Source organism: Elaeis guineensis, chromosome 7, assembly GCF_000442705.2.
Source record: "Elaeis guineensis isolate ETL-2024a chromosome 7, EG11, whole genome shotgun sequence".
Lineage (NCBI taxonomy): Eukaryota > Viridiplantae > Streptophyta > Magnoliopsida > Arecales > Arecaceae > Elaeis > Elaeis guineensis.
This window is the reverse complement of record NC_025999.2, coordinates 91,704,255-91,715,147: the sequence shown is the minus strand read 5'-3', so window position 1 is coordinate 91,715,147 and position 10,893 is coordinate 91,704,255. Positions and strand designations below refer to the sequence as shown.

The 10,893-nt window shown below is 43.7% G+C and overlaps 1 protein-coding gene across 1 annotated transcript; it reads left to right on the top strand.

Moving 5' to 3' along the window:
* The first annotated feature begins 8,223 nt into the window (after positions 1-8,223).
* LOC105048498 (nudix hydrolase 17, mitochondrial) lies at positions 8,224-10,492 on the top strand. The gene is made up of 5 exons (XM_010927814.4): positions 8,224-8,497; positions 9,150-9,261; positions 9,839-9,922; positions 10,022-10,150; positions 10,233-10,492. Exons 1-5 carry the CDS (start codon positions 8,424-8,426, stop codon positions 10,347-10,349), a joined length of 516 nt encoding a protein of 171 aa, XP_010926116.1. The 5' UTR covers positions 8,224-8,423; the 3' UTR covers positions 10,350-10,492.
* The last annotated feature ends 401 nt before the right edge of the window (positions 10,493-10,893 follow it).

The window sequence follows — 10,893 nt, the reverse complement described above, 5'->3', positions numbered from 1 at the left end:
TTCGAGTGAACGCATCTACGGAAGTCCGACTACCGAACCTTACCAGATTCGATCGGATCCCGACTTAACAGATGCGCCCGAATAGCGACTACAATTATTGAAAACCGACCTAAAGTCGGGACACAAGCTACTTCGGAGCTGTGCAAGCCGGTTGAGTCCTACCGACTTACCCGAGTTGGCGACTTCTCTAAGTTGGCGACTAGGGTTCGACATTACAGCGATAAGAAACATTACAAACAAGAAGCAAAAGAGAATACAACTTCATTCATTGATTAAAAGAAATTACAAAGTCGGGCCGAAGCCGATTACATGTGTTTTCAAAAAGAAACAAAAGGAAGACAGTCGGCTGGACCGATCATTCGTCCTGGATAATCTCTTCGACCGACGGAGGATCGGGAAGAATCGGCGTCTCGACCATGAGCGGCGCTGGGTCGGCGGCGGAAGGATGTCCTTCAGTCGGCAAGGGACCTCCGGTCGGCTCCTGCTCCGGGACGGCTTCCTCCGTTGGGATGATGTCTCCCGACTGATGGTCGGCCTCCTCTTCGGTTCCGTCCTCTTTGGCGAGTAGCGGCGCGACTCGGCTGACGTCCACCTCCGGGTACAAGGCATGGACGGCATCCCGACCATCTTCGAACCCGACCCGGTAGGAGGCGAAGCCCGATTCGAGCATCTCCTCCTTGAACCGGTCGGAGGCCCGGAAGTCCTCAACCACACGATCGGCCGACTCCCTCGCCGACCGTGCCTCGTCCTCAACGTGGGCCAGCTCCTCCTTCGCCAACTCCGCCTCGGCCCTGGCAATTTCGGCGTCGATTTGGGCGATGGACAAGTCCTCTTCGGTTTCCGCAAGCTTCCCCAGGCTGACCCGAAGTTGCTCGCGTTCCCCTTGGAGTTCGGAGGTGGCACTGTCCCGTTCGCGTCGAAGACGACGCACGACCCGGCCTTTGTGCTTGGCCTCCTTCTTGGCCGACTTCAGTTCGGCCATAAGCCGGGAGACCTCGTCCGTCAACTTGGCCTCCCGGTCGACCGACTCCTGTAGCTGGTCGACTAGCATCGTTCTTTCGGCCTCGGCCGCCGCCGACCTTTCCTTGAAGGCTGCCCGAACGTCGCCGAACCTTCGGTATCCGGCCTCCAACTCGGACATGGTGAAGATCAGCTGCCGACGGAAAAAAGCTTTGTCAGAATTATGTGGCAAGCAAAATTTTTAAGGGAAAAGGGGACGCGAAGCTTACCTCCACCATCGACGGGTAGAACCGCGACAGCATCTCGGTCACCTGCCGAGATCGCAACGACTGAACGTCGGTAGGGAGGAGGATCCCCTGGCACAACCTCCTCGCAAGGTTGTGATCGGCCAAGGCCGATGCACCCTCGGGGTAGTATGCGCTTTGGGGCATTGATCTCTCCTCCTCCGAGGGCTCCATCGGGGCCTTCCCCCGATCAGCTGCCCCGACCGACGGGGCTGGCAGCGATGGGACGCTGGAGTTCGACCCGGCGCCCCCCGTTGCGCCAGCGGACGCCTCCGGACGATGTTCGGCTTCCCGAACGACATCCGGCTCCACCCGCGGCGGCCTCTCCTCGACTCGGACGGTCGGAGCCGCGAGGGCTATAATCGGCTCCGACCTCTCGGTCGCCGACGCTTCCACGGTTGGCGGGACTGGGGCTGGTCTCTTGGAAGGGCGCGAAGGGCCTGCCCCCGACGCTGGCCTCTTCCTCGCGGCGGCAAACTGACGAATTTCGGCGTCGGTCGGCCTCATCCTCGGCGGTGTCCCTGCAAAACCGACCACTGTTAAAGGCCGGACCGGAACTACCCTAAAGCCGAACAAAAAGAAAAGCTGAGGAATCGGGCGATACCTATTCGGGGGACCAGACTCAGGCCGGCATCATAGAGAGCTTGCTCGGTAACAAGCTCCCTCTGCTTCGGGACCAACATGTCTTTAAGTCGGTGGAAGTCCTCCCGGTCGTCCACGTCGACCCGACTGTTGTCGTTGGCCTCAGTTCGGGGTACACCCCAGCGAGAAGGAAAGCCCCAAGAGGAGGAAGAGGAAACAAAGAAAAACTGGTTCTTCCATCCATGAATGGACGATGGAAGGCCGGTTATGAAGGCAAGACCCTTCCGGGGGTTGAAGAGCCACCACCCTCGGGCCTTAGGGTGGGGTCGGAGCACGAAGAAGGCCCGGAAGAGGGAAACGCGGGGGTTGGTCGGCAAGAGCTGACACAACAGCGCGAAAGAAATGATTAGCCGGACAGAGTTCGGCGCCAGTTGCGCCGGACAGAGTCCGTAGTAATCAAGCAGATTCCGGACGAACTCCGGAATCGGAAGTCGAAGACCCGCACGAAGGTCCTCAACGTACAGCCCCAGGTCGCCGGGCGGAGGGTTGTTGACCCGACCGCCGGCCCCTGGAGCATAGAGCCGAAACTGCTCCGGGATGCGATAGTGCTCCCGAAGCTGATCGACGTTCGGCCCCGAAAGCGAGGAGGCCTCATCTTCCGGAGCCGATCGGGTGTCGTCGGTCGGGTTCCCCGACCGAGCTCCCTGAGTCGGTTTCCTGGTCATTGTGCAGGAACCGAAAGAAAGGAAAGGAGGGAAGAAAGCAAGAAGGGGAAGGAGGACCACGAACCCGATGGACCCTCCGGAAGTAGAGAAGAACTCTGCCCGCGACGACCGAAAAATCGCTCGGACAGAGTTTCCCCAGCAAATGGCAAATGTGGGTCAGGGTCCGGGAGGTCCTATATATATAGGGCCGACCGACGGCCGAGATGCTCCCGCGCCGACCAAGGTCCCCCAGATGCGCGACGCGTGGCGCCCGCCGGTTGGCTAAGGATTCGGCGCGCTTCGCCCCGGGACGCCCGCACCGCCTGCATTAAATGCCGGAGCGGGCGCCGGCCAACCACCTTGACACGCGGCGCGCGGGGGTTGGCTCCGCCGTCGGCCGCCCGCACCGGTCCGCGTTCCCGATGGGACGCCTCATCCACGATCGGTGCCGAATATCCGATCGACTGATGCGGTATCGTCCGGCACCCGATCTTCTGGCACCGACGTGACGGCTGACAACGACAAGACGTGACGTCTGACACCTGACGCCGGCGCGACTTCCGGCATCGACTAGACGTTCGGATCACTGGGATTCGTGAGATGTCTGACAACGGATCAGCCGGCGGTACGGTCGGATCTGCACATGCGACAAATCCACTCCCAGTCGTCCGGCCTTGCTACCCGAATGAAGGCATCGACCAGCTCTCCACCCGACTTGGGAGTGGAGGGGGGCAACTGTTGGGGGATACCCACCGACCGACCGACCGTCTGTCGGAGGGCCCGACCGTCTGGCAGCCCGACCGACCGTCTGTCGGAGGGCCCGACCGTCTGGCGGCCCGACCGACCGACTATCGGAGGGCCCGACCTGGCAGCCCGGCCGACTAACCGACGACCCGACGGACGACTCTGCCTGGCCGATCATAAGTCGGGCGACAGGCCGACGGACGCCATCAGCGGCTAACTGCGGCCATCCCACGGTCCATTCCCGACCGACTAAACCCAGAGGTCCGTTAGCCGACCCACATGAAGCTCGCCGACCGACGGAGGAGTCCGACGCAACTCTGCTGGCCACCGACCCTGGGTCGGCCGACTCCACCAACCGCCGTACGGCCGCCAGACGTTGTCAGCTCTGACACGGACATGCGGCACGGTCACCTAGGGGCGTTGTCCCGCCGAGAACCGGGTCAACCCTGGTGATTAGACGGCTACACGGCGACGTGACATTTTCACGGCGGCTCTGACAGCCTACAGTGAGTTGACAGTTCCTCACTTGTCCGCGCCATTAATGATGGCGCCATACCGTGCTCCACTATATATACCGGGGAAGGCAACAGTGCAAGGGATCGATCCGCCCGTCTCTCCCACATACGCAGGCTCGCCCCTCTCTCTCTCTCTCTCTCCCTCTCCGAGCTCTCTGTCTGCATTTCACTGTTGCCCAGTCACCTCTCTGACTTGACCGTCGGAGGGTCCCCACCGGAGCCGCCTCCGGTCAGTGCGGACTTCCTTTTGCAGGTGCACGCTTCCCGGCGATCGGGCGACGAGGCGATTGGCCGCAACAAATATAATTACAAAGAAAATATAATTATCTGATAAAATTATAGAGAATCTTATATTATAATATTTGGTATATACAATAATGTTGTTGTAAAATTATAAAGAATCCTACATTGCAATATTTGATATATAATTTAGATTACATGAAATATATGTTAATTTTTTCAAAATATCTCCATCCTTGCTTATTGATTATTGTCTATTTTCTAAAAGAATAACTTAATTTCGGGACCAACCATTTTTTGTGACATCACCTACTATATTTTCTTTTTTATTTTCACCAACTGGGACTATCCATAATTTATTTTAATTTATTTTAATTTATTTTGATGGAGATATTTTGATCTTGAAGTTATCTTGTTGCAAGATTGTAGGATTGCAAGATTATATGTAATCACATAACTATCACCCTCTAGACAATCAAATTATCTCTTTTTGAGATAATGCTGTATTACATGTAACGCAGTATTACCTGTAAAAATGATGAAACAAATAATGTAATTTGATTACCTATTAGAAAATTATATATAATCTTATCATGCCCCTGTAGGACTTCTATTTTGTCATATTTTCTCTAGTATAGACCTTAAAGAAAAAATTTAAAAGTCAAATAGGAATAGAATTTTTTCTACCAATGGAGTTCCTTAATCCTATAATTTAAAAAAATTTAAAAAAAATTACACCCATCAAGAAAGACTGTCTAGGAAAAAATATTGTCCACATCCTTTTTCTTCCTCATAAAATCTTTTAAGAGTGAAAATGGATCAGATAATGTCCATCTGGATCCATTTTCGTATCTGAATCTATTTGAACATGAATAAAAATTTGAACATCTGACTGATATCTATATACGTATCCATATCTGTTAAAAAAAATAAATATACATATGGATAGATAACTATCTGATCTGTATTTGAATATCTAATTCTATTTATAATCTATTTAATTTTATAAAGCATTCGTAAATTTTTAAAAAAATAAATGATCGTATTAACATGCTATTAACTTGATTTATATCCACTTAACAATTTTAATATCTATATTCATTTAAAATAAATACAGACATGAATTTTTGTATTCGATTAATATTCGTATCTGTATCTATATTTATTAAATAAAATAAATATGGATATAGATACTCTACATCTAATTTGTTTTTAGCCCTAAAATCTTTCTATCTATCCTCTTCCTCATCAAGCCATGTTTCACATCCATAAGATCTTTCTTATATATCCTCTCAAGTTCTTTTCTCCTTCTCCAAATCCCTCTCCTTTTTAAAATCTTTACACCTAAAATTTCATGAAATTTAAGAAACATTCTGTATTTAATTTCTTATGTTAAACCAAGCTAGGAAGGTACATTTCTATCGATAAATATCACATTCTGAAAACTATATGTTAATTTATCCATAAGTATATATTAGCTTAGTAGATGATTAATGTGCTTAACATGTATCATTTAACCATATAGTATATACTAGTAAAAAATATGTTCTGAAAATTATGCATTCAATTTATCTGAAGATGCATATTTAATTACCACTAGATATGTATCAAAAAGTTTGTAGTATGTATCAAGATATTGACGATTATATATTGCCCAGTCATGTAATATATACAGACGAATATAATATTTTGAGAACCATATATTTATCTACTAGAAGATATGTATTAAATTACTAGATAATTAATTTGTTAAGTAAATATTATCTATCTATGTATTACATATTGATGAACATCATATTTTAAAAATTATATATTAATTTAATTAAATATATGTATTGATTTTTTTAAATGACTAATTTTTTTCATATATTTTATCTAGCTACGTAGGATATATCAATAAAAAAATATTTTTTTTAAAAAAAAAAAGAATGTTACATTTTTTTATTTTTAATCACAAAATTAATGACCTTTTCAGTACGAGGGGCCTCTAATTTTTGTTTTTTTTTTTTTATTCGGCGTAAAAGGAAGACTGCCCCATAATTTTCTCCGTGATGCCCGCCCCACATGATTGTTGTTCGAATAGGTAGCGTAGAGCCCATATTTTTATGTTGTCTATGGAATCGTGTTCCATATCATCTTTTGACTATTAGATGAGCAGCATCTGACTTGGATAAGGGAATCCGAGTCCCCATTTTCTTTTTTCTTTTTTTTTTTTTTTGCCAGAACGTCCCCATTTTGTTGCCTTCCACTCCCTGATGCCTATTATATTATTGCGGTTGGGAAAAGGGATTCCATGTAGGCCATGATCCAGCCATTGGTGGTATTCTTGGGGCATCAACCTCATCATTAGAATCCCCATAAGAGGAACCCATCCATCAATCATCGACAGCTTTCCACAGAGAAGGGATCAGCTGAGTGGATGTCTTTATCCAAAAGCATCGCACCCAATGGCCAAAGTGCCACCTGGCCCACTTTGAAAGTTACTGAACCAGACGATGCTTATCTTCCTGCCTCTCCTCCATTTTGAGATTTTTAAAATTTAGAGAAAAAAAGTCAATGAATAAATGCTTTTGCTTTTAATTATGCCAAGTAACACCTACAAGTATGTGGTGGCATCCGGATGTGCCGTCTTGCGCCGGGACACCATGTTCCCAAATGGTTGCTTTTTACTTTTTTTTTTTTTTTTTTTGTATGTTTTATCAAATTATTTAATTTATAATAATATTTAAATTTATTATTTTAAAAAATATGATTTTTTGTGTTCATAACTTTATAGTGATCGAAAGGTACCAAAAGAGATTAATGATTATTTATTTTGAAAATATATTTTTTTTACCTAAGGAAAAATAACTAAAATATGAATCAAATCATGTCATTATTCACATATTAAAATTTTAAATTGACAGATTTGAAAAATAAAAATTATTAAAATATAGGATTAATATTAATTCGAGACGTTACTTCAAGCTCAAATTTCTAATTTATGTATTTATGCCTCTTATCATTTTATCATGTAAGCAGAGTATGAGAAAAATTTGTGCTTGAAAATATATTTTCTTTGCCTAAGAAAAAAAAGGAGTGAAATATGAATCGAATCATGTTATTATTCAGATATTAAAATTATAAATTGATAGATTTAAAAAATAAAAATTGTTGAAATGTAGAACTAATATTAATTCGAGACATTATTTCGAGCTCAAATTTTTTATTTATATATTTATGCCCCTTATTATTTCACCAAGAAAAATCTGTGCATGAAAAATAAATGCAATGGTTTTAAATAGAATAGCTCATGTTCGGTATTTTTTGCTTCTATTTTAATTACACTTCAAAATTTTATTTTTATTTTATATATAAACTATAATTATATAAAAAAATAAATTAATTAAATTAAAATAAATAATGGATTAATCATGCCATGATGATGGATGAAATCTCAAGAGCTAAATAGATAAAATCTATTCAACAAAATTCCAAGGTCTTCGTACTTTTACACTATCACTCTATTTTCGTACCAGTCATTGATCTGTTTGCTTCTTGAGTTTAGGTGAATTTCGTCTTATTGGCATGCACAGAAGATGTGATAATAGGAAAAATGAGAATTAAACCAAATTTTTGATGATGGTGTTTTCCAAACATCTGATCCTTTTAGTTGGTGCACCCCTGGTTTTCCTTAAAAGCAGGAGAGGAAAACGGAGGCATTGTTCCGTAACATGTTTTTTTTTTTTTCAAAAAAAAAAAAACATGTTAAGTTAATCCTCTGCTGCCATCACCATCGCGATCACCATCATCATCATTATCATAATAATATATCGATGCACTACCGGACGAATGAAACCAAAACCAGCGCATATCATCATGCGGTAATGTCACCGCAAGACACCAAAAGCCGTTCCGAGTCGTAACGGCCATCCAACGAGGCGGGGGCAGGTGGAGGTGGGCACCGCCACAGTGAGATGAGATTATTATTAAACCGTTTTCCCGTCCCGCCCGAAAAGGATAGATGCGACGGCAAAGGCGTTACGGATCGTGCCCAGAAGGCGACCCTCGGGGGCCTTCACACGCCCCGAACCCACCCTATTCCCAAAATGCCCCTCCTCTAGCCTTGTAACTCCTCTCTCTCTCTCTCTCTCTCTTCTCGCCCGTTCTATTCATATCCCGTTCCCGTTTGTCTAGAAAACCAGAACCTCCGGCGCCGCTGGTTCCGCTATCGAGGGATTAAACTAGATTTTTGAACGAGTCCGCGCGTTTCGATTGGGTCGGGGGCCCCGCTTGCCCGTGTCCTTCGCCCTCCGTGTGTTTTAAGAAGGGATCCATTCGGGTGGGCGAGGGGAGAGAGCATTGGAGCATTTGGGGAGAGGATTTTTCTTCGGAGAAGGGAGAGAAAGAGAAAGATGGTGTCTTTGGTGTCGCGGCAGGGTAGGCAATTGCAGCGGTACAGCAGCAGCGGGTGCCGGCTTGTTGTCGGGTTCGTTCCCATTCCCATGTTTTTTGGAAGTCTTCGCGTTCGTGGTTTTGAGAGAAAGATGGGATCTTGGGGTGGTTTTGGTTATGGATTCCAGGGGGCATTAGTCTCTGTTTTTGGTTCCGTTCTTGGGATCTTTGGCATGGGTTTTCTTCGTTTCTGTTGATTTTGGGGTAAAGGTCAAATCTTGGCTCGGTTTGTTCATGAAATTTTTGAGGAATCCTATGTATTTGGTTCTCGCCTCGTGCTTGGATTTGTTTTTTCTCTTCCTAAACCGATGCACTTGCCAGGAAGGGAAAGAGAATATATTGCTTGTTTCTTCTAAAATAAAAATAGGCTCCACCTTTTGTTTTTTCTTTTTAATCATTTTTTTTTTCTTATTTGATCATGATTTTGGCTTTAGAATCTCTTCTCCTTTGAGGTTTTTGCTTTTGTCTTCCATTTTCTCACATTGTTTGGTCCGATTTTATCAGTAATGGCTCAGTTTAAAACAAAATTTTCGTCTTAACTTTAGCCCCCCAAGTTTTGGGATATGGCTACTTTAGCGTTCAGGCTGTCCATATCAGATTCTTGTACATTAAAAACTTTTTAGTTAGCAGCAATTTTTATTAAGTTTGCTCCTTTATTTATTTATTTATTTTTTCCTGTCAAGCAGATGCATTCCTTACAAATTCAACATGGACATGCCATGCAGTGATGATCTCGATAAAGCAGTGGAGGTCCTTGTCATAAGTTCTCAGAAAGGATATGGGATGATGTTCCCAAAGGTATAGAGCATCTCCGAAGACAGTCTGAGATTTCTTTTAACCCTCAAAATGGATAATATATTTACAAAATTCCAATTTTCCAAAGTTCTTGATTGCACTAGTAATTCGTTTACAAACTTGAAATTATTCACAACAGCAGGATTATTACCACTCATAATTTTAAATTTAGGAAGTTGTAGAAATATTATCAGTTTCCATTATGTCCAGTTAACTAATACCAGATATTGTCTTATCCATTTTTCAGAATTAAGTTGGAAAAAAATTTTCCTGTAGGAAAACATATATGAATAAATTATGACTCATGGCCATGGTCCTGAGATTTTCTGTGACAAATATACCTACTCAAAAATTTTCCTGGTTTTGAGTATTTAAAGAAGAATTACTAGTTTTGTTTAATCTTCTATTGCTGTCTTGCGTTCGCCTACTGGCCCAGTATTATTTGGATACTTGCTTCAACTACTTTGTATTTGATTATTTGTTGGTAGCAGATATATTCATTTGGTACCACAGAGGTGGAAAATTACTTGATTATTTGTTTGTCTTCGGAACTCTGAATTATATGTTGGTTTTTTTGCAGGGAGGTTGGGAAACTGATGAAACAATCAAACAAGCGGCCTCAAGGGAGGCAATGGAGGAAGCTGGTGTCCAGGGAAATATTGAGGTTAGTATTCAAACTTTATGGACTCATGTTTCTCTTTCCCATGGTCACAATTGATTCTTGTGGCAACATTGCTAACTAAATTTTTATGCCCTTATACAGCGTAAACTTGGTAGATGGAAATACAAGAGCAAAACATATGATGCATTTTATGAGGGTATCATGTTCCCTTTGAATGTGACAGAGGTTCTAGTAGACTGGCCTGAGATGGATGTGCGGGCACGGAGATGGGTAAGTGGATTTAGAGCATCATCAGTATAATGTTTAGAGTATCAATGAGATCCAAATCTCTTACGATGATTTGGTTGTTTAGGTGACGGTAGCTGAAGCAAGAGAGGGATGCGAGCACTTGTGGATGAAAGAAGCGTTGGAGATATTGATAACACGGCTCTCAAATATGAGCGGAAATAGAATAATTTCAGCAGTATAGTGTATCTGTTTCAGCAACAATAACAAGATCTCCCATTTTGCTTGTATATAGTTCAAGTTTTTTTGCCCTTTTACCGTAAGGATTCTTTTTTTTCTTTTTCTTTTTGGTAACAATTGGCAAATAGAGAACTTCTTTTCAGTTAACTCCAAGTTTCCGACTGTTCATATCCTCTCTCTGTTACAGTATAGAAGGAAGGGCATCAAAGGAGACTATAACTTATATAAGAAAGGATCATCTTTTTCATGTGGGGCATTTTTTAGATCGAAATTTAGAGAGGAAAAACCATGAGTTCCATGAGTTAAAGTGAATAATACCTCATGCATCGAGTTATAAGTTCCTGACCACAGCAATGGCCCCTGCAACTGTGGGGTTTCTTCCATTCATACACTAGTCTGTAATCTTTTTCATGTGAAGTGTCTTTTGGATCGAAATCTACGGAGACAACTATAAAGCTTATCGATCAAAATAGATGATACCTCATGTGTCAAATCCCGTAATATTCTCCATTTGCCAAAAGGCGGTCCAATAACATTGAGGACAACTC